General features: G+C 45.9%; 1 protein-coding gene across 3 annotated transcripts in view; it reads right to left on the bottom strand.

The window, feature by feature from the left end:
- Positions 1-20,242: 20,242 nt before the first annotated feature.
- LOC122563925 (aldehyde dehydrogenase family 3 member A2-like) overlaps positions 20,243-24,057 on the bottom strand; it is a 56,361-nt gene continuing 52,546 nt past the window's right edge. For all 3 annotated transcript variants that reach the window (XM_043718179.2, XM_043718176.2, XM_043718177.2), the window contains 2 exons: positions 23,510-23,725; positions 20,243-20,623 (listed from right to left, as the gene is read on the bottom strand). In XM_043718179.2, the coding sequence (XP_043574114.2) occupies positions 23,541-23,725 (185 nt within the window). In that variant the 3' untranslated portion in view covers positions 20,243-20,623; positions 23,510-23,540. The remainder of the gene's footprint in view (positions 20,624-23,509; positions 23,726-24,057) is intronic.

Raw genomic sequence — 24,057 nt, forward strand, 5'->3', positions numbered from 1 at the left:
AGCAGGGGTGCAGTGGGATGGTTCTGATTGTTGGAGCAGGGGTGCAGTGGGAGGGTTCTGATTGTTGGAGTAGGGGTGCAGTGGATGGTTCTGATTGTTGGAGCAGGGGTGAGGTGAGATGTTTCTGATTGTTGGAGCAGGGGTGCAGTGGGATGGTTCTGATTGTTGGAGCATGGGTGCATTGGGATGTTTCTGACTGTTGGAGCAGGGTGCAGTGGATGGTTCTGATTGTTGGAGCAGGGGTGCCGTGGGATGGTTCTGACTTTTGGGGCGGTGTGCAATGGTTTGTTCTGATTGTTGGAGCATGGGTGCATTGGATGTTTCTGACTGTTGGAGCAGGGTGCACTGGATGCTTCTGATTGTTGCAGAAGGGCTGTGGTGGGATGGTTCTGATTGTTGGAGCAGGGTGCACTGGATGCTTCTGATTGTTGCAGAAGGGCTGTGGTGGGATGGATATAATTGTTGGGGCAGGGGTGCGGTGCGATGGTTCTAACTGTTGGGGCAGGGGTGCAGTGGGATGGTTCTAACTGTTGGGGCAGGGGTGCAGTGGCATGGTTCTGATTGTTGGAGCAGGGGTGCATTGGGATGGTTCTGATTTTTGGAGCAGGGGTGAGGTGAGATGTTTCTGAATATTGGAGCAGTGGTGAGGTGAGATGTTTCTCATTGTTGGAGCAGGGCTGCAGTGGGATGGTTCTGATTGTTGGAGCAGGGGTGCAGTGGGATAGTTCTGATTGTTGGAGCAGGGGTGCAGTGGGATGGTTCTAACTGTTGGGGCAGGGGTGCGGTGGGATAGTTCTGATTGTTGGAGCAGGGGTGCCGTGGGATGGTTCTGATTGTTGGAGCAGGGGTGCAGTGGATGGTTCTAACTGTTGAGCAGGAGTGCAGTGGGATGGTTCTAACTGTTGGGGCAGGGGTGTAGTGGGATGGTTCTAACTGTTGGGGCAGGGGTGCGGTGGGATAGTTCTGACTATTGGGGGCAAGGGTGAGGTGGAATGGTTCTGACTGTTGGTTGTCGCCATCCCTTGAATCCTGTGTGAGGAACAGTATGAGCCTCAATCAAACAGTCATGACAAAGCAAGTAGAGCCTTCGGTAGTGGTGTCGAAGAGAGGGGGCCGAGGGGTTCAGGTACATCATTCTTTGAAGTTTGCGTCACATGTAGACAGGGTGGTTAAGAATGCCTTTTGCACACTTGCCTTCATTGCTCAGACCTTTGAGTACAGCAGTTGGCAAATCATGTTGAGGGTGTACAGGACATTGGTGAGGCCTCTTCTGGAATACTGTGTTCAGTTCTGGTCACCCTGCTATAGGAAGGATATTATTAAATTGGAGAGGGTTCAGTAAAAATTTATCAGGATGTTGCTGGGAATGGCGGGTTTGAGTTATAAGGAGAGGCCGGATTGGCTGGAGCGTTGAAAGTTGAGGGGTGATTTTGTAGAGGTTTATAAAATCATGAGGAGTATACATAAGGTAAACAGTCAGTCTTTTCCCGAGGGTGGGGGATTTCAAGACAAGGGGCATATTTTTAAGGTGAGAGGAGAAAGGTTTAAATAAGACATGAGGGGCGACCTTTTCACACAGAGGGTGGTTCATGTGTGGAGTGGACTTCAAGGGGAGATGGTGAATGTGGCTATAAGAGACACTTCGATAAGTACATGAATAGGAAAGGATATGGGTCAGGAGCAGGCAGGTGGGACTGGTTTGGTTTGGGATTATGGTCAGCATGGACTGGTTGGACCGAAGGGTCTGTTTCCATGCTGTATGACTCTGTGACTCTGATTTCACTGGGGTGGGGTACGGAAGGTAACTGAGCCCCTGCCTGAGTCAGGAGATGGTCTTGATTTTGTTTTAGGAAGCAGGGGGAAAAGAATGCTGGCAGTTTGAATGTGTGTCAGATTGAGCTGAGATTGTGTGTGTCTGCTGTATGAGATTGGGTGCTGGTACAGTTATCTGTGGTAACAGAAGGATATTGGAGTTTCAAATAGCTGTGCGGTATGACGCCAGTTGTTGCAACGTAAGCTGCACAACATTGAGAGCAGACAGTATTAGGTCAGCCAGTGTTTTCTAGTCAATCAGTCACTCCCATCCTCCCAGCAGTCTGTTTACTCAGCTTCCAGGTATTGCGAAAGAGCAGGGCTGTGCAGCTAACGCAGCAGGTATTGACGCGATAGGCCGAATGGTCTCTGTTTTGCCACATGAAGATGAAAAGTGCAATTTAAAAACGAGGAAATTTGATTTTTGTGCATTCTTCCCTCTCCATTCCCTGCCTTATGCAGTAAGTGGGTATTGGGTACCGTTCCGACAACCCATCTGACTGTTCATTCTTTGGTGCGTGCCAACGCTGGAACAAACAGATGGCTCTCAGCACCCTCAAACCTGGGAGAGAGGATTCTGAGGAAACACATGATAAAGCCTTTATTCTTCAAGGTCATAGAGGAAGGACTGACTGATATGGAGACGCACCTTTCACAATTTCCCATAGCAGCTCACATCCAACAATGGACCTTTTCGAAGGGTATTCACTGTGGTAATGTCTGAAATGCAGCAGCCAAATAGTGCACTGCAAGATCCCAGCAATGTGCTAACGATCAGATAATCCGTGTTTCCCTCCCGTGATGTTTATTGACGGAATCACACACCGTCTCCCCGGTTTCATAGCTGTTGATCGCTGGTCCTTGCCATGGTGGTGACCATTCCCGCACACTAACTGCACTGGACAGGCCTCTGCACCTGACGGCTAAACACTTGCTTTCCAAGTGTGCCCGCTCTACCCTCTCGCTCATGGCTGGTCAATGTTGACGGGGCAGGCTGAGGCAATGCTTCAACAGTACCCTGGAAGCTGCCGAGTGGGAAGTTGGCTTTGATCCTGACCTTTGGGAAGAAGGTGTGCTGGACCGCCCTTCATAGTGAGTCTCACGTCACCGAGGTGGAGCTGGTTTTGAAGCAGGTGGGTGACAAAGGCCAAAGGGGCGAGAGCAAGAGGAAAGCTGGTGAAGGCAAGTGGCACCTCATTGACCACAGACTGAACAAGAGCGTGACTCATGAGTGACTGTCGATGTGGAGTTTGAAGTTTTTTGTGCTATTTCTGCCTGTTTTTGTTTTACTTTCCTTTTCCCACTTCTTAGATCTCTCCCTGACCTTACCCCTGTCTCTTACAGCCTCTCCTGCCCTCTCTGTACTCTGGGACTCCATGACAACCATTGCTCCTCACTCCAAAGGACTGCAATAAAGTAGGAGATCAAGGGATAATGACTGGCTGGGATCCCAAGGAGAGCTTAGCTGCTCGTTTTTGGAGTAAGGCCATGGGACCTTATACAGCCACCTGAAAGGACAGTCAGTGTCTCGGCTTAACATCTCAACAGAAAGATATCTCTGACAATACAGCCCTTGCTCAGTTGTGTGCTGTGAGCCAAAATGGATCCCCTGTTGCTTGGTTCACCTGTTCATTGGATTTAATTGTGTGTAGGTGGTAGGCATTAACTGGAGATTTTCTTGAACTCTTAGAAACGAATAAAAAATATTGGGGTGGGTGATGTATGCATGCAACGTGTAACTCTAAACAAATACGGATGTGTTTGAACACAGGTTCCAATTCTATTGTTCACCAACAGGCTTTTTGGATGAATGAAAGATTTTATTGTCAAGTGTATTTTACAGTGAAAAGTTTCAACTGTTGCTCTGATCCGGTGCCATTTTGAATTGTAAAAAAACCCAGATATAGTTCAAGAATGATAAAATAAAAAGACATAGTTTAAAGACAGTCTGTAACTCTTCCACCATCGCTGCCAAACAAAGTCGAAATCACTGTTCCTCAGGCGATCGCTTGGCCTACCTCGCCATCATCGCCTGTGCCAATGATATTGGGTCCTGCAGATCACCCCTCTGCCTGCTGCCTCCTTGATACCCTCCGCCCGGGTCCCGGGGTCCCACTCAGAGCTGCCATGCTCCGAACCCCAATGGAGACACCTCTCTACTGCCTTCCTGGTTGATGCCGATCCTGCTGTGACTGAGCTCTTCCCCGGAAGGTAAGCAGGAGCAAAAACAAAAAAGAAAAGAGAAAGTAAGAACCAATTGGAGGGGTGACCTTAAAGAGAGGCAGGAAAGGGTAAATAGACAAGGTCTTTTCCCTGGAGTCGGGGAGTCCAGAACTACAGGGCATAGGCTTAGGTGAGAGGGGAAGGATATAAAAGGGACCTAAGGGGCAAGCTTTTCACAGAAAGCATGTATGGAATGAGCTGTCAGAGAAAGTGATGGAGGCTGGTACAATTACAGCATTTAAAAGACTGTAATTGGATGGGTATATGAATAGGAAGGGTTTAGAGGGATATGGGCCAAGTGCTGGCAAATGGAACTAGATTAGGTTAAGATATGTGGTCAGCATGGATGAGTTGGACCGAAGGGTCTGTTTCCGTGCTGTACATCTATATAACTCTATGAACTATGAAAAAAAAGAGAAGTGGAAGGAGTGAACGAGCCCCAGGCTCGGGAGAACAGAACAGTAACATCAGACTCCATTTTTAAATTCCTGTCCTCATTTCCGAGGGTTGGACTTCCATTGGGTCAGACATACTGCTAGGTAATGTGATGCAGGACAACTCACCAGGAGATTGTCCCACCCTTACCACCAACCATCGGTGGAATTTACATATCAACCTGACTGGCCATGTTGTGAATGCTCCTTCCTTGGCAAGAAAGCCCTCAAAAGTGGAATCCAAACCTGGAGTGTTTGGCCCAGAGGTACCCCATGTATCTCAAGACCTTCACCATAACCTCGACCATCTCCGGTAATTGCTGAGGTGTGGTATCCCACACTCCTGCAGAAACAGGAAGGTCTGCTCTGGTAACGGCCAGATAAGCCAATGTGGAGACTTGTCACATCACAGTAGATTTAATGCTACACACGTTAATACTGGCAATTTTAAAACCCAATTCGAGAGTTTATAGAATTACCCAATGTTTGTTCACCCACTGTCTTGTCACTGAGGGAGCCCCCTGCATCCCTATAATTTGGGTGAACTGTGGGACACTCTCTGCACTGATCATCATGTGTGAGGTATTCTCTCTATTGTTGTATGTGGCGCAACTTTGGCCAATTCGTGCAAACTGCACTACTGCAGTCACCCAAGCCATCTTCCATTTCATCTGGAGGTCGAAGATCGACTGGGTCTGCAGGGACACCATGTACAAAACTCTGGATAACTGGAGAGGGGATGATGAACGTACCCAACACAGCCTTCATCCTGATGGCTACCTTTGTGGCTGCATCAAGCTGTGCGTTGACCCTCGGTACACAAACACCAGGTGTCACTCTGTACTGAGGATCTACCTGTCCCTAGTGTTGTGAAGGATGGGTCTGGCCTCGTTGCTGTTTCAAGTAGTTGGACTGTTCTATATCACCTGTTCCCCACGGAGACATTTGCAAAGAGAAACACCTTTGACCACAAGTCCATCAGGAAGTGGTCAGCATGTAAGGTCACCAAGACCCTGCTGGGAAAGGAGAGGGTGGATCCTGTCAGGTTGTTCCCTGAGCAGACTGTCAAAGTCTTTTGGCAAAACGCCTCACCTCCAGAACTTTCCAACAAGCACCAAGACATCCTTGGCTGGTGGTGAGAAGGGCACTCCCTGTGAGACCCTTCATGTAGGCCCAGTCGGTCTTGAGGTAGCTGCTGGGTGGGGACGGGGTACAGACTGTCACCCAGTTCCTGCTGGAATGTGCCTTTGTGAAGGAAGCCTGGAGGAAGATGCAGTGATTTGTGTCGATGTTCATCCCAAACAGCTCTGTGCTCTACGGGCTGTTACCTGGGACACACACCAAGACAAACATCGACTGTGCCTGGAGGACCATCACCTTGATGGAAGACGCTCCTTGTTCTGCCCGAACCTTATTGGTCTTCCAGAGCAAGGAGTTGACCCTGACCGAGTGTTGCAGACTGGCACATTCCGAGCTCCAGGACTATGTGCTGAGGGATGCACTAAAGCCTGGAGCAGCTGCTGACAAGGCACAGTGCGGAAAGACCACCTTCTGAGGTCTTCCTGCTGAAGGACCATTCAGTTTTCAGACCCTCCCAGTGTCTCAAATACATATAAATATTGGTCTGGTTTAAGTAACAAATGTCTTGGGGTTTGTTTCCTGGGTAGAGTCAAACTTTGATGTTTGTTTCTTCAATCTGCTGCTGGACTGAACCGAACTGATATAGTGACCTTTATGTATACAAAGCTATTTTTATGAATAAAATGTATTTTTGAAATAAATAAAAAACCTCTCCAAACCTTCACAGTTTGATTGGCTTCAACAGTCACGAGCATCCACGGACTTGCAGCAGCAGGATACGTGTGGAGGCGCGAGTGAATATTAAAAAACCTCAGAGGGGGGCACAGGGAATAGCCAAAGTAAATAAATAATTCAATAGAATGAATTGATCAGAGGCTGAAAATAAATGAAAAAGAGGATGAGATTAATTTTCAGTTCCCATCATTTGTATTGTATTGAAGTACAATTGCTAATCAGGAAACTGAGCATTGGGAACTAGATTGGTATTCACGCTCAGCATCAATGCTACGTTGAAATCTCAGCATTAGCCACTGCCGAAATCTACACTGCCTACATTAACTGCCCAAGCTTGAACTGCCTTCAGAAGGATGAAGCTGTGCGGTAAAACATATTGGCCAAATACTTATTGATTCCCAAACATGTGCAACAAAAAAACAGATCATCTGGTCATTCACTTCATTGCTTGTTGAAGGAGTTTACACTTAAATTCATTGCCTACATTACAACAGTAACCAGACTTTGAAAAATATATTTCTTTGACTGTAAGCAGTTTTGGGACATTCCATCTAACAATTTGTATTGGGAAAGGCAAGGACTGATTAGTGATAGTCAACAAGTCTTTATGCTTGGGAAACCATGTCTCACTAGCTTCATTTTTTTGAAGAAGTGATGAAGGGGATTGATGAAGGCACAGAGGTGGACGTTTTCTATATGGATTTCAGTAAGGTGTTTGACAAGGTTTCTCATGGGATACAGGTTAGCAAGGTTAGATATCACGGAAGGAGAAAGTGAGGTCTGCAGATGCTGGAGATCAGAGCTGAAAATGTGTTGCTGGAAAAGCGCAGCAGGTCAGGCAGCATCCAGGGAACAGGAGAATCGACGTTTCGGGCATAAGCCCTTCTTCAGGAATGAGGAAAGTTTGTCCAGCAGGCTAAGATAAAAGGTAGGGAGGAGGGACTTGGGGGAGGGGCGTCGGAAATGTGATAGGTGGAAAGAGGTCAAGGTGAGGGTGATAGGTCAGACTGGGGTGGGGGCGGAGAGGTCGGGAAGAAGATTGCAGGTTAGGAAGGCGGTGCTGAATTCGATGGATTTGACTGAGACAGGGTGGGGGGAGGGGAAATGAGGAAACTGGTGAAATCCGAGTTCATCCCTTGTGGTTGGAGGGTTCCTAGGCGGAAGATGAGGCGTTCTTCCTCCAACCGTCGTTTTGTTGTGGTCTGACGATGGAGGAGTCCAAAGACCTGCATATCCTTTGTGGAGTGGGAGGGGGAATTGAAATGTTGAGCCACAGGGTGGTTGGGTTGGTTGGTCCGGGAGTCCCAGAGGTGTTCTCTGAAACGCTCCGCAAGTAGCCGGCCTGTCTCCCCAATATAGAGGAGGCCACATCGGGTGCAGAGGATGCAATAGATAATGTGTGTGGAGGTGCAGGTGAATCTGTGGCGAATATGGAAGTTTCCTTTGGGGCCTTGGAGGGAGGTGAGGGGGGTGGTGTGGGCGCAAGTCTTGCACCTCCTGCGGTTGCAGGGGAAGGTGCCGGGAGTGGAGGTTGGGTTGGTGGGGGGTGTGGATCTGACGAGGGAGTCACGGAGGGAGTGGTCTTTACGGAATGCTGATAGGGGAGGGGAGGGAAATATATCCTTGGTGGTGGGGTCCGTTTGGAGCTGGCGGAAATGACGGCGGATGATGCGCTGTACATGGAGATTGGTGGGGTGGTAGGTGAGGACCAGTGGGGTTCTGTCCTGGTGGCGGTTGGAGGGGCGGGGTTCAAGAGCGGAGGAGCGAGAAGTGGAAGAGATGCGGTGGAGGGCATCGTCGACCACGTCGGGGGGGAAATTGCGGTCCTTGAAGAAGGAGACCATCTGGGTTGTGCGTTTTTGGAACTGGTCCTCCTGGGAGCAGATGCGGCAGAGTCAAAGGAATTGGGAGAATGGGATGGTGTTTTTACAGGGGGCAGGATGGGAGGAGGTGTAGTCCAGGTAGCTGTGGGAGTCGGTCGGTTTGTAGTAGATGTCCGTGTTGATTCGGTCGCCTGAGATAGAAATAGAAAGGTCGAGGAAGGGGAGGGAGGAATCTGAGACTGTCCAGGTGAATTTGAGGTCGGGGTGGAAGGTGTTGGTGAAGTGGATGAACTGTTCAACCTCCTCGTGGGAGCATGAGGCGGCGCCGATACAGTCATCGATGTAGCGGAGGAAAAGGTGGGGGGTGGGGCCAGTGTAGTTGCGGAAGATGGATTGTTCCACATATCCTACGAAGAGGCAGGCATAGCTGGGGCCCATGCGGGTGCCCATGGCTACTCCTTTCGTTTGGAGGAAGTGGGAGGATTGGAAAGAGAAGTTGTTCAGTGTGAGGACCAGTTCAGTCAGTCGAAGGAGGGTGTCAGTGGAAGGGTACTGGTCGGTACAGCGGGAAAGAAAGAAGCGGAGGGCTTTGAGTCCTTCGTGATGGGGAATGGAGGTGTACAGGGACTGGATGTCCATGGTGAAAATAAGGCGTTGGGGACCGGGGAAGCGAAAATCATGGAGCAGGTGGAGGGCATGGGTGGTGTCCCGAACGTAGGTGGGGAGTTCTTGGACTAAGGGGGACAGGACGGTGTCAAGGTACGCGGAGATGAGTTCGGTGGGGCAGGAGACAATGGGTCGGGATTTCACCAGTTTCCTCATTTCCCCTCCCCCCACCCTGTCTCAGTCAAATCCATCGAATTCAGCACCGCCTTCCTAACCTGCAATCTTCTTCCCGACCTCTCCGCCCCCACCCCAGTCTGACCTATCACCCTCACCTTGACGTCTTTCCACCTATCACATTTCCGACGCCCCTCCCCCAAGTCCCTCCTCCCTACCTTTTATCTTAGCCTGCTGGACAAACTTTCCTCATTCCTGAAGAAGGGCTTATGCCCGAAACGTCGATTCTCCTGTTCCCTGGATGCTACCTGACCTGCTGCGCTTTTCCAGCAACACATTTTCAGCTTAGATATCACGGAATACAGGGAGAACTAACCATTTGGATACAGAACTGGCTCAAAGGTAAAAAGGTGGTGGTGGAGGGTTCTATTCAGACTGGAGGCCTGTGACCAGTGTAGTGCCACAAGGATTGGTGCTGGGTCCTCTACTTTTTGTCATTTATATAAATGATTTGGATGTGAGCATAGGAGGTATGGTTAGTAAGTTTGCAGATGACACCAAAATTTGAGGTGTAGTGGACAGCAAAGAAGGCTATCTCAGAATACAATGGGACTTTGATCAGATGGGCCGATGAGTGGCAGATGGGAGTTTAGAAAAATGTGAGGTGCTACATTTTGGAAAGGCAAATCAAGGCAGGACTTATCCACTTCATCGTAAGGTCCTAGGGAGTGTTGCTGAATGAAGAGACCTTGGAGTGCGGGTTCATAGCTCCTTGAAAGTGGAGTCGCAGGTAGATCGGATAGTGAAGAAGGCATTTGGTATGCTTGCCTGTATTGGTCAGAGCATTGATTATAGGAATTGGGAGGTCATGTTGCAGCTGTACAGGACATTGGTTAGGCCACTTTTGGAATACTGCATGCAATTCTGTTCTCTCTTCTATAGGACGTTGCGAAACTTGAAAGGACTCAGAACAGATTTACAAGGATGTTGCCAGGGTTGGAGGATTTGAGCTATAGGGAATAAAAACTGAAAGAACTGTTGATGCTATAAATCAGAAACAAAAACAGAAATTGCTGGAAAAGCTCAGCAGATCTGGCAGCATCAATGAAGAGAAATCAGAGTTTACATTTCAGACTCGGTGACTCTTGGTTTTGGGCTATAGGGAGATGCTGAATAGGCTGGGGCTAGTTTCCCTTGGAGCGATGGATGCTGAAGGGTGACATTATAGAGGTTTATAAAATCATGACTGGCATGGATAGGGTGAATAACCAAGGTCTTTTTCCCAGGGTGGGGAGTCTAAAACTAGAGGGCTTAGGTTTAAGGTGAGAGGAGAAAGATTCAAAAGGGATCTTGGGGCACCTTTTTAATGCAGAGGGTGGTGTGTGTATGGAATGAGCTGCCAGAGGAAGTGGTGGAGACTGGTGCAATTACAGCATTTAAAAGGAGTAGGAAGGGTTCAGGGGGATATGGGCCAAGTGCTGGTAATTCTGTGTTCTTCTCGATGTGAGGCACCTACATTCAAGACCCTTCCCTGAAACCCTGTCTCTCCGCTGCAAGCAAACTTATACTAAGCCACACAAGTTTGCACATTCTCCCTGTGTGGATTTCCTCCAGGTGCTCCAGTTTCACCCAAAGGTATGCAGGTTAGGGTGAATTGACCATACTAAATTGTCCCGTAGTGTTCAGGGACGTGTTGGTTAGGTGCATTAGTCAGGACTAAATATAGAGCATTAGGATAGGGGAATGGGTCTGGGTGGGATACTTTTCAGAGAGTTGGTGTGGACTTGTTGGGCTGAAGGGCCTGTTTCTACACTGTAGGGATTCTATAAATGGGACTAGATTAGGGTAGGATATCTGGTCAGCACGGACGAGTTGGACTGAAGGGTCTGATTCCGTGCTGTACATTTCTATGACTTTATAACTCTAATTGAGGATTTTTGAGAAAAAGGTCAGTTGAAAGGTCGGTAACTTTGACAAAGCCTAAACCATTCAAAATTAATTGGTCTTTGCAACAAAGTAGCGAAGAGGTTTGACAGGATCAGATTAGTATTATGTCTCAAAACTCAAAATTTTCACAAACCTTCACTCCAGGGCATTCACTCTTCCTTCTAGCAACTGGTTGTGATCAGAGGATAATACTTGCATCAATTCTGGTCTTATCTTGTCCCACACCTGAAAATGAACCCTTACTTGACCTGATGCAGGTCATAGGTTGAAGTTAAACTCTTTACAATTACAATATTCCAAAGTGCGTGTGAGGAATAAAGCAGAAGATTGAGTGGATACTGCCATCTACTGCAAAAGAGCAAAACAGCAAGTTGCATTTTTCAATTTCTGCTTTATCATCAAGTGTACTTCAGTACAGGGATACAAACGTACAGTGAGAAGTTGCAATGTCACCACCTCAGGTACGAGGTATAAAACTTAGGCACAAGTGGTAACAGAGAGACAAAGTTAAAAGTAAAGCATTACCGTTTGTCTTAGTAGAAGTGAAAAAATAGAGAAATAAAGTTAACATTACAGTCCCTCCTGGTATTAAATGCAAATATGAAGGAATAAAGTAAAAGTTCAACAGTCTTTCCGAAGTTTACTCCCTGCAAAGGATCAGTCTCCTCCACTTCGGCCTGCTCTCTGGGAAACCTCAGGCTCCCTGCTCTCAAAGCTGCAAATGCTGGGGGCCTTCCCTCACCAATACTTCGGGCTCTCTAACCACATTCAGATCAGACCCACAGCCCATTTCACCCCCGCTCCGGGTCCACAGCCTCTCCACACATGAATAATAATTTCACAACTTAAAGATACCTCAAACTGCTTTGGAATCAACAAAATGCCAAGGTGTCGCATTTAACAAAGAGTTGAGCGTTTGATCACATTTCTGTTAAATCATGGTGACTAAAAACCAAAAGAACTGCAGATGCTGCAAATCAGAAACAAAATCAGAAGTTGCAGCAGGTCTGGCAACAAATCATTGAGGCTGCCTACTCCCATCTCGGTACCATCACCCAGTCTCAGCTCCTCATCAGAGCTTTTATCACTGACACAAGTGCTCTCCCTCTGGCCTCCTAACATGTACCCTCTGCAAAACACTGCTGGAATATTCCAACTCATATCTGGGTCCCATTCACCCATCAGCCCTGTCCTCACTGGATCTTAGTCCAACGTTGTCTCGATCTTAAAATTCTCAGCTGTGCTTCCCAACCTCTGTGATTTCACCTTTCCTTTATCTCTAATGTCCTCTGACCTGATGTTTTGAAGTCCTCCAACCCCAGCCCATGTTTAAATTGCTGTAGCACTGGCAGCCTGGGGCCTCGCGATGTTGAACTCTTTTCCTTTAAAGATGCTCCTTGAAACCCTATCTGTCCTAAAATATCTTTAATGTGGTTCGGTGTCAAAATTTGATCGATAACGTCCCTGGGAGGCCTCTTGACACTTATTGTTAAAGGTGTTACATAAATACAAGTTGTTTTGCTGTTGGGAATTACAGCAGCCAAATTGCACACAATGGTCCCCTAAACACCATTGAAAAAGAGCAGAAATACTCTATTATTTTAGAAATGTTGATCGTGGAACAAAGACAAATAAAGCTCTACCGGATTTTTTTTGTCCAACTTAGAGGCACATCATTGCCTCATCCAGAACTATCAAACTTTACTCCTACAAGGGTCTAAATGGGTGGCACGGTGGCACAGTGGTTAGCACTGCTGCCTCACAGGGACCCGGGTTCAATTCCCGCCTCAGGCAATTGTCTGTGTGGAGTTTGCACATTCTCCCTGTGTCTGCTCGGGTGCTCCGGTTTCCTCCCACAGTCCAAAAATGTGCAGGTTAGGTGAATTGGCAGTGCTAAATTGCCCGTAGTGTTAGATGAAGGGGTAAGTGTAGGGGAATGGGTCTCGGTTGGTTGCTCTTCAGAGGGTCGGTGTGGACTTGTTGGGCTGAAGGGCCTGCTTCCACACTGTAAGAAATCTAATCTAAAACACTGCTCACTACTACCTCCTGGAGACCTAATAAAGGACCTGCATTGCGTGCAGGTTATGGACATGGAACAAACCTCCTCGCACAGTGGTTATCAAAAAATGGTGTCTACAGTTTTAAAGGAGCCTACAAAATAAAGTCCAAGCTGACGCTGCCCAGTGATATCTCTTATGATCGTGTGTTGATGCACCTCTATTTCAAGAAGGGCTGTGAAAATATGCAACTAAATAGGTGAAAGAATAGGTGGATCCAGCCCTGGAGCCTGCTCTCCCATTCAATAAGATCTTGACTGATTTGGTGTGGCCTCATCTCCACATTCTCGGTCCTGGAGGAATGCTGTCTTGTTTTTTTTACTGTATCAGTTGTATATGGTAGAAATGGCAAATAAAAAGCTACTCTCTCTCTCTCTCTCTCTCTCTACCCCAATAACCTGGGACTCTCTTTTTGATCGACAACATATCTAACTGCATCTTAACAATATTCATTAAATCTGCGTCCACAAGTCTGGGGGAGAGAGGTCCACAGAAAAAAAAACATCAATGAAAAGAATTTATCATCTCCATCTTAAATGGGAGACCATTTACAGGTTGTTCTGCTATACTGCACATTTCGTTAATGCTGTAAGGCAATTGATGAATTGGGGACACTGTTTTTAAAGTGTGAACTTTTAAAGTGTAACTTGGTTATAACGCAATTCCACCCCCATTAGTTTAAATGGTGCTGCTATTACACAATTTTCTTATAACACGGGGTTGCACGAGAATGGAACCACTGCATTATAGAACTGACTGTATTTATAAACTTTGTGTTCCTTATTCTCATCTCTCCCACATCATTTCAGCATGTATCCAGTTAGATCTTAAATATTTTTAAAAAATCATCTTCCATCCTGATCTCCAATAGATACAGGTCTATCCTGTCCAGCCCTTCCGCACAAGACAATCAACACTATGTTAAGTATGCATTTACATCCTTTCTTAAGGTATACTCTACCTCCCAATTTTTGTACCCACTCTTCACCTATCTTGATCCAGTTGCAGACCCCGTCTGTTCTCTTCATAACTTACTATCCTACCTAACTTGGTTGCTCATCCCATTTATTAGATGACTCACCAAAACACTGGACCCAGTACAGTCCAGGTGTAGACAGTACAGATTCAACTCTCCCCAGTGCTCCAGCCTTGCCAGCGACACGCACACCCCACGAAAGAATAATGAGAGACAACAAAATTGTTAGCTGCCTTCTTATTACAGAAGGACCATAGAAAGCACTTTAAAAAGGGCATTGCTTGTCACTGGCCACCCTGCTTTTTCCCTTCTTCCTGGTGGTGCAAATTGAATAAAGATTTGTACACCTGTTGTCTTGCACTACGTCGCACAGCTACACAGATGCATCATGGGTGCTGGGGAAAATATAAGCACTACTGCTGTTAGGCGGTAGCGTGGGGGTAAAGAAGAAAAAGATATGGGTATATGAATAGGATTGGTTTGGAGGGATATGCGCCGGGTGCTGGCAGGTGGGACTAGATTGGGTTGGGATATCTGGTCGGCATGGACGGGTTGGACTGAAGGGTCTGTTTCCATGCTGTACATCTCTATGCCTCTCATATATGTATTTTAAAAAAAGAATTTTAAAAAGAAGAGAAACAAAGAAAAAAAAAAACCAGGAGATTTAAAGTCCCCTCAGTTTAGGGGACTGACACTGTGCTGGCTGGTGTTACAGTCAGTGTGTTCCTGCTGCCCATTTCTGTGTTTTGGAGCAGGAGATTTTCATTCTTTCTCCCCAATCCTTTTTCCAGAGAGGGTATTTGTTCTTTTTGGTTTTCTTTATTGTTTTTTGTGTGTATTTGTTTTTCCTTTAGAAAAAAAATCAGAAAGCACTTTATCCAGATGCATCACGGCTTGGTACGGCAACTGCTCTGCTCAAGACTATAAGAAACTACAGAGGGTTGTGAACACAGCCCAGTCTGTCACGAAAACCAGCCTCCCATCCATTGACTCCATCCATACTTCCCACTGCCTTGGGTAAACAACCAACATTGTCAAAGACCCCTCCCACCCCAGTTATACTCTAGTCCACCCTCTTCCATCAGGCAGAAGATAAAAACGTTTAAACACATGCACCAACAGATTCAGGAACAGCTTCTTCCCTGCTGTTATTAGTCTTCTGAATGGACCACTCAAAGTTTAAATTTAACGTTGATCTCACTCTTTCTGGTCCTTCTCTGCTGCTATAACATTATATTCCTCGCTCTGGTCTGTTACTCTAATACACTTATTATGGTATGATCTGCATGTACTGCGTGCAAAACAAAACTTTTCACTGAATCTGAGCATGTGACAATAATAAATCAAATCAAAAAAACCTTCCAACTGCATCCAGACTTCCTGCACCATCTCAGTCCCATCAGATGCATTATCTTCCAACAATTAAAAATTAACAAGCTCCTCAATCCATTTACCTAGCTTTTCGAAAAAAATATTGAATATACATTTGTATTTTTTCTCAACGTTTCAGCTTATATCAGGTTTAGTGTGGGTTCAGTCCTGTGTTCTCTCATCAATCTTTAATATCCATCAGATTCTTGATGATCAGATCACCCTGTTCACCTGATGTGAAACGTGTGCAAAGGATGGGGTGAAATTCACAAGACCATCACTTTGATCTGAACATAAATGCTATTTATTTCATTCTATTCTACAAAATCATGATAATTACATAGTTCAGCCCATCTTCAAACTTCCAAATCAAACATATATTAATTGTACAACTGATTTTCAATGTAGAAGGAAAAAGGTACATGTGTCATTACAGAAGAGCCAGAGATTTTCGGGAGCTGTCCAGTTGGTTGCTTGGTCGTGATGTAGCACTAAAACAGATTTTATACATGTTTGTACAATGCTCTATTCATGTGTGTTTGTGTGGGTGTCTGTGACAGATGCAGCCTTTTTTACTTAAAAAAAAAGGGCTGGCTCACAGCTTTAAAGCAAAAATGGCTGGGAACAGGATCAGAAAAGGAAACTACATTGGTATAAGGCAAGGGAGATTGGGGGGAAGGGGGTGGTAAAACACATCCCACTGAATTTAGAATTAGGCTGTTTCAAAACCAGAGACTTACATTTTTAATGGACCCATCACAACTTCCTAATGCACTCTGAATGCATTTCAATTATTTATTTTTGTTGCAGTCAATCACAGATGTAATGTATGAAACACAGCAATCAATTTCTTCACAACAATGAGGTAATATGTTTTTGCAATGTTGATGGATGAAAAAATATTAGTCAGAGCACTAGGGCTATCTCAGCTGCTTTTCTGCAGCAAAAACACCATGGGAGGTTCTGGATGTAGGTTTGCTCACTGAGCTGGAAGGTTTATTTCCAGACGTTTCGTCAGCTTACTAGGTAACATCTTCAGTGGGCCTCAGGTGAAGCACTGTACAGGATTCCTGCTTCCAATTTATATGTTTGGGTTTCTTTGGGTTGGTGATGCCATTTCCTGTGGTGATGCCATTTCCTGTTCTTTTTCTCAGAGGTTGGTAGATGGGGTCTTATTCGATGTGTTTGTTGATAGAGTTCCGGTTGGAATGCCATGCTTCGAGGAATTCTCATGCGTGTCTCTGTTTGGCTTGTCCTAGGATGAACGTATTGTCCCAGTCGAAGTGGTGTCCTTCCTCATCCGTATGTGAGGATACTAGTGAGAGAGGGTCATGTCATTTTGTGGCTAGTTGGTGTTCATGTATCCTGGTGGCTAGTTTTCTGCCTGTTTGTCCAATGTAGTGTTTGTTACAGTCCTTGCAAGGTATTTTGTAAATGACATTAGTTTTGCTTGTTGTCTGTATAGGGTCTTTCAAGTCCATTAGCTGCTGTTTTAGTGTGTTGGTGGTGTTAGTGGTTTTGTGATGCCAAGGGGTCTGAGTAGTCTGGCAGTCATTTCTGAGATGTCTTTGATGTAGGGGAGAGTGGCTAGGGTTTCTGGACACGTTTTGTTTGCTTGTTTGGATTTGTTACTGAGAAATCTGCAGACTGTGTTCATTGGGTACCTATTCTTTTTGAATACACGGTATAGGTGATTTTCGTCTGCTCTGCATAGTTCCCCTATGCTGCAGTATGTGTTGGCTCGTTGAAATAATGTTCTGATGCAGTTTCTTTTGTGAATGTTGGGATGATTGCTTCTGTAGTTCAATATTTGGTCCGTATGTGTTGTTTTCCTGTAGATGCTGGGTCGAATGGTTGGCAGAGCTGTTTGTTCGAGTATCTGCATTACTGCATCTGCTCAGAACCCTGATGTCGGAGATCCCATGGGTGTTCCGTCGGTTTGTCTGTAGGTTTTGTTGTTGAAGGTGAAGTGTGTGGTAAGGCATAGGTCCAGTAGCTTGATGATACTGTCTTGCTGATGGAGTTCGTGGTGTTTGGTGTATGTGTCTTTGGGTCTTCTAATAGTGTAGTCAGGCCTTTCCTTGGCCAGGTTAATGTTAATTGATGTAAACAGGGCTATTACATCAAAAGAGACCATTATTTCATCCTCTTCTATCTTGGTGTCTTTGATGGTCTTCAGGAATTCTTGGGTGGAGTGGATAGAGTGACGTGAGTCTTCTACTAAGTATTTTAGTCTTTAGTTTAGCTCCTTGGCTAATCTGCAAGTTGGTGTTCCAGGTAGCAAGACTATGGGTCTGAGGGGGGCTCCTGGTTTGTGAATTTTGGGTAATCCGTAGAAGCGTGGCGTGTTGGATCTGTCTGGTTTCGTTTTTTTGGACGTTGGTCTTATTTATTTTTCCAGCTTTCTGAAATTCTTTGAGTAGGGCTGTGATTCTAGTTGTGGGATTGGGTCTACCACCACTTGTTAAGTGTTGGTATCTGTAAGTAGTGCGTTCACTTTTTCAATGTAGTCTCTCCAATTTAGAATGACTATCAAGTGTCCTTTGTCTACAGGTATGATAACAATGTTTTTATCTTTTTTTAAATCTTTCCAGTGCTTTTCTTTCTTGTGCATTGACTGTTTCTCCTTTCTGTTTTCTGCTTAATGTTGGTGCGACTACCTGTCTGGTGGTTTGTTGGGTTTCTTCTGTGAATTGATTGTCTTTTAGTGTTGTTTCTATCGCTGCTAAGAAATCTTTCTTGTCCGCATTGTGGCAGTTGCAATCCTCTTACTAAGACGGATTTTTCAGTGTCTGTTAAGGGTCGGTCAGGTAAGTGTTGTCAGTATTGTCACTTTTGTTACTTTGTGTAAGTTTGTCTAGTTTCTTTTGCAGGTCTAGTTTTTTTCATTTTCTGTGTTTGGTACGTTCTAATATCTATGGCTTGTTGTACTGTGTCTGTCCATTCACTGTCTGTTGCATGAGTCAGTAAAGATGTTTGGTGCAAACTTTCCCGGTTGTAGTTGCGAAGTCTGTTGTGGGATCATTTCTCTAAGCATTCTGCAGCCATTTTGTTCTGTTATTCTTATGGTGAGTGGGGTGTTAAAGGGAGGTTTGTATTGAAGACATTTAGGCAGGACCTGTTTCCTTAGGCATTCGTGCAGGAAGTACAGCTGTTCACGGGTGGCCCTCTCTCGGATGGCATTCGTTTCCCATTTTCGGGCCATTTTTAGCGTATTGCGCCCATAGGTCTTAGCGAGTTTTGAGAAGATTTGTAGCTTAGGTTGAGGTTCTGGATGTAGGTTTGCTCGCTGAGCTGGAGGGTTTATTTCCAGATGTTTCATCACCATACTAGGTAACAACTAGGTAAGATTTAGCAGCAGTAAGTGCTGGTTATCCAGCGACGCCCTTATCCTGTGAGTGAGTAACAAATAATTGTGTGCGCTGCAGTAATAAACGAGTGGCACGGTGGCTCAGTGGTTAGTACTGCTGCCTCAGGGTCCCAGGTTCAATTCCAGCCTCGGACAACCGTCCATGTGGAGTTTGCACATTCTCCCCGTGTCTGTGTGGGTTTCCTTCGGGTGCTCCGGTTTCCTCCCACAGTCCAAAGCTGTGCCGGTCCGGTGAATGGGCCACGCTAAATTGCCTGCAGTGTTAGGTGCATTAGGCAGAGGGAAATGGGACTGGATTTGTTACTCTGCGGAGGGTCGGTGTGGACTAGTTGGGCCGAAGGGCCTGTTTCCACACTGTAGGTAATCTAATCATGTTACCTAGTATTGTGACGAAATGCCTGGAAATGAACCTTCCAGCTCAGCAAGCAAACCTACATCCAGAACCTCAACCTGAGCTACAAAACTTGCGAAGACCATGGGAGGTTCTTAAAAAAAAAAAGCCAAATCTGCTTAATACAGCAAACAAAATATGGTTCCACTGCACTCCCTCAGCACTGCATTGGGATGGTTGGGCTTGGTTTTGAGCTGAAATCTCTGGAGTGGATCCACAGCCTTTGGAGATTATTCACAGACTGACACCGCTGTCTAAAGTTCAGTGTGGCATCTGCAGCAATAAGTAGCTGAAGGACAACTGGGAAAACAACTAGAAATAAGATGCCACACAGGAGGCTGAGTATGCAGTCAGCCTGAAAGATAAACAACTGCTTTGTCTTTATCTGCCCCTCGCCCCCCCCCCCAAAAAAACCATAGGTCTGTTTGATTTATGGTATGCACAGACAGAGACTACGCTCAAAACAGGAGGACACTTCAAACAGCTGCTTCTGACAAACCTTGAAGACCAGCCAACTTTATCAATGTTGCAGTATGTTTAGAAAGAGTTGATCTTGGCACTGTAGGTATTCTGATTTCAGATTTATCCATCATCAAGGGCAACTATTGAAGATGTAACAAAACTTAAAAGAAAGATACATCCTTTAAAAAAAAAGTGCTTCAGGATGCCTGGACCAAAGGCTACAAAGTATACAGATCAGTAAAAGCAAAAGCAAGTGGGTGGCATGGTGGCACAGTGGTTAGCACTGCAGCCTCACAGCGCCAGAGACCCGGGTTCAATTCCCGCCTCAGGCGACTGACTGTGTGGAGTTTGCACATTCTCCCCGTGACTGCGTGGGTTTCCTCCGGGTTTCCTCCCACAATCCAAAAAAAAAAAGTGCAGGTTAGGTGAATTGGCCACGCTAAATTGCCCGTAGTGTTAGGTAAGGGGTAAATGTAGGAGAATGGGTCTGGGTGGGTTACGCTTCGGCGGGTCGGTGTGGACTTATTGGGCCGAAGGGCCTGTTTCCACACTGTAGGTAATCTAATTCAAAATCTAATTCGAAAGGCAGTCCATTAAACTTGATCATATACATAATTGGACAACATGTCTTCCAGCTTGCTGGCTAGAATATTCCACCAAATGGAGAAGGAAACACAAGTGGTGCACTCGCCCAACATTTTAGAGGACATTTGACAGAGGGTCGCACACAATCCACACAAAACAAAAACATTCTAGATGACACAGAGACACACAGACCAAATGAAATGCAGCTTAAATTTATCACAAGTGAATCAGTGTTTAAATCTTTGTAAAAATAAAAACCACAGTTCAAAACAGAGTAATTATTAGTCCCAGGATATTTACAGATAAAGAATCAGATAAATTTTGATGCAGACCATTGTGCTTGTGCTGGTGCAAGGGTCATCATTGTCCCATGAAAGATGATGGCACATCACTGCTATTGAGTGGAGTATTCTCGAATTGCAAGATTACTTTGGTCAGAATGTTCTGAGAACTTAAATCTATCCCAATTCTCTGTGAATCAAAGGCTCATGGAAAAAAATAAATCAGCCTCACAGGTGTGTCCAGGAGGTCAAAGTGCATAACTGTGTTAGCTCCAATGTCTTTCAAAGCAGTAAATCTGGAAGAAACAAAGATGCAGAATTGGAGAGAAAACCGTTTTCTACACAAACTCTCGTCTTGCTATTGATGTGACAGCCTCTCACTAGGACTCAGGCCTCAACTGAAGCTGTCGCTCTACATTCAGGAGTTCAGACTTGCAATGGCTCACACTAGAGCATCAGCAAACCTTGGACATTCAATCCCCAAAGAAATACACTTCCCTGACACTCAGTCTCTCCTTCCCCGTCTGCAAGGTTTCTTAATTGCAGTGCATACTACCTGCAGAATGGAGCGAAGCAACTTAGAACCAGTGTGGAATCAGGCCATTCCACCCATTGAGTCCAGACTGACCCTCCAAAAGAGGATCCCATCCTCCCTCATCCCTGTAACCCTCCAGTTCCCATGAGCGATCCACCTGACCTGCACGTATTTGGACTGTGGAGGAACCAAACCCAGGTTGCTGGTGCTGTAAGGCAGCAGTGCTAATCACTGAGCCACCGTGCCACCTCAAGCTTGCCAAGGCTTTGTTAACTTAATTAGGGAGATGATAGGGCTAGCGATGTTGTTGCTAGGCTAGTAATCCAAAGATAAAACAAAAAAAAGGAGAAACTCAGCAGGTCTGGCAACATCTGTGGAGAGAGAAACAGAGTCCAGTGAGAGGGAGACCTGCTGAGTTTCTGCAGTCCTCTTGTTTTTGTTTCAGATCTCGAGACCTTAGAGTGCAGGTTCATAGCTCCCTGAAAGTGGAGTCGCAGGTAGATAGGATAGTGAAGGCGGTGTTTGGTATGCTTTCCTTTATTGGTCAGAGTATTGAGTACAGGAGTTGGGAGGTTATGTTGCGGCTCTACAGGACATTGGTTAGGCCACTGTTGGAATATTGCGTGCAATTCTGGTCTCCTTCCTATCGGAAAGATGTTGTGAAACTTGAAAAGGTTCAGATAAGATTTACAAGGATGTTGCCAGGGTTGGAGGATTTAAGCTACAGGGAGAGGCTGAACAGGCTGGGGCTGTTTTCCCTGGAGCGTCGGAGGCTGAGGGGTGACCTTATTGAGGTTTACAAAATTATGAGGGGCATGGATAGGGTAAATAGACAAGGTCTTTTCCCTGGGGTCGGGGAGTCCAGAACTAGAGGGCATAGGTTCAGGGTGAGAGGGGAAAAGATATAAAAGAGATGTTAGGGGCAACTTTACGCAGAGAGTGGTATGTGTATGGAATGAGCTGCCAGAGGATGTGGTGGAGGCTGGTACAATTGCAACATTTAAGAGGAATTTGGATGGGTATATGAATAGGAAGGGTTTGGTGGGATATGGGCCAGGTACTGGCAGGTGGGACTAGATTGGGTTGGGATATCTGGTCGGCATGGACCGAAGGGTCTGTTTCCATGATGTACATCTCTATAACTCTAAATGCAACTTTCAACAAAAACAAATCTGGAATTGGAAGTCTATAGGTTGGAAATGTGGTGGAGGCAAGTTCAATTGAGGTATTGAAGAGGGCATTGGATGGTCAGAGGCTGAGGGGTGACCTTATAGAGGTTTATACCAAGGTCTTTTACCCGGGGTGGGTGAATCCAGAACGAGAGGGCATAGGTTTAGGGAGAGAGGGGAAAGATTTAAAAGGGGCCTAAGGGGCAACTTTTTCTCATAGAGGTTGGAGCGTGTATGGAACAAGCTGCCAGAGAAAGTGGTGGAGGCTGGTACAATTACAACATTTAAAAGGCATCTGTATGGGTATATGAATAGGAAGGGTTTAGAGGGATATTGGCCAGGTGCTGGCAAGTGAGATGAGATTGGGTTGGGATATTTGGTTGGCATGGACAAACTGGACTGAAGGGTCTGTTTGTGCTGTACATCTCTATGACTCTAAGTGGAGTGTAGGGATATGGGGAAAGGCAGATCAGCACTGGGGATACAGCAAGACTCAGTCATCAAGCTAGTGCAGGCATGATGGGCTGAATAGCCTTCTTCTGTGATCACCATGAAACTATTACCGATTGGTGTAAAAACCCATCTGGTTTGCTAATGTCCCGGAGGGAAAGGAAGTGGTTATCCTTACCTGGTCTGGCCTATCTGTGACTCCAGATTCACAAATGGTGTGGTTGACTCTTGACTGCTCTCTGAAATGGCTCCAGCCAACTATTCAGTTCCATCCAAAGGCAATGTGGGAGAGGTAATAAATACTGGCCCAACCAGAGACTCCAACATTCCATGAATGAATGGAGAAAAACTAGAACCCAGTGACCTCTACTCACTAGAAGGATAAAGGTAAGATGGCAACACAAATCTCCAGGGTCAAGCATCATCGTCAAGAGACACGGTAGCTCAGTGGTTAGCACTGCTGCCTCAAAATATCAGGGACCTGGGTCAATTCCAGCCTTGGGTGACTGTCTGTCTGGAGTTTGCACATTTTCCCCAGTGCCTGCGTGGGTTTCCTCTGGATGCTCCAGTTTCCTCCCACACAATCCAAAGATGGGCAGATTCGGTGGACTGGCCTTGGGAAACTGCCCATAGTGTTCAGGGATGTGCAGGTTAGCGGGATTAGCCATGGGAGATGCATTGGTGATGAAGGGCTCTGGCCCAAAACGTTGATTCTCCTGCTCCTTGGATGCTGCCTGACCTGCTGTACTTTTCCAGCAACACACTCAATGGGAAATGCAATGTTACAGGGATAGGTGGGTCTGGGTGGGATGCTGGGCCAAAAGACCTGCTTCCACATTGTAGGGAATCTCTGAATCCCGACTGAGAAACACGATCAGCATTCCATTATTGTAACGGCAACCCTGTGTGTTTTGGGAATATACTTCAAACAGCTTGCAGTAGATTACTTTCACTAACAAAGCTAACTAGGGATGGTTAGTAAAATATTGTTTATTCCCACACCCAGAGAGTGAACCAAAAACACTGACCCTCATTTGGCAGCCTGTGATTCACTGTCAGTTACATTATTTTACAACTTTGTTTCTTCAGCAGCCAAAGGGTCCATTTCCGTTTGGAATCAGTGGCTGGTGCGTAGCGGACACTGTTCATTCTCTCCATACCCAGCGACTTCAACACACAAGCGCGGCGGTGGCTGAAGGTTTCAAAGCTGAATTTACCGTGGTACGCCCCAGTGCCACTTTTCCCTGTCAGCAAAGAGATCAACAAGTGGAAAAACAGACAGTGCTGTGATCCCCCACAATGTCCCACATGTATTAAACTGGAACTTTACCCCTTTAAAAACCAAAGGAAAGATAAAATTACTGTACATTATTGCATGGGGGAGAGAAAGAGGGTGGTGGTGGAGATGGGGTTGGTGAAAATGAAGTCAGAAACAAAAACAGAAATTGCTGGAAAAGCTCAGCAGGTCTGGCAGCATCTGTGGAGAGAAATCAGAGTTAAGGATTCGGGTTCAGTGACCCTTCCTCAGACTAATAGTAGCTAGGAAAGTGTAAGTTTATATGCAGGAGATAGGGTG

The sequence above is a fragment of the Chiloscyllium plagiosum genome, unplaced genomic scaffold (assembly GCF_037043375.1).
Source record: "Chiloscyllium plagiosum isolate Xiang-an unplaced genomic scaffold, Cpla_swu_hap1 HiC_scaffold_31, whole genome shotgun sequence".
Classification (NCBI taxonomy): domain Eukaryota; kingdom Metazoa; phylum Chordata; class Chondrichthyes; order Orectolobiformes; family Hemiscylliidae; genus Chiloscyllium; species Chiloscyllium plagiosum.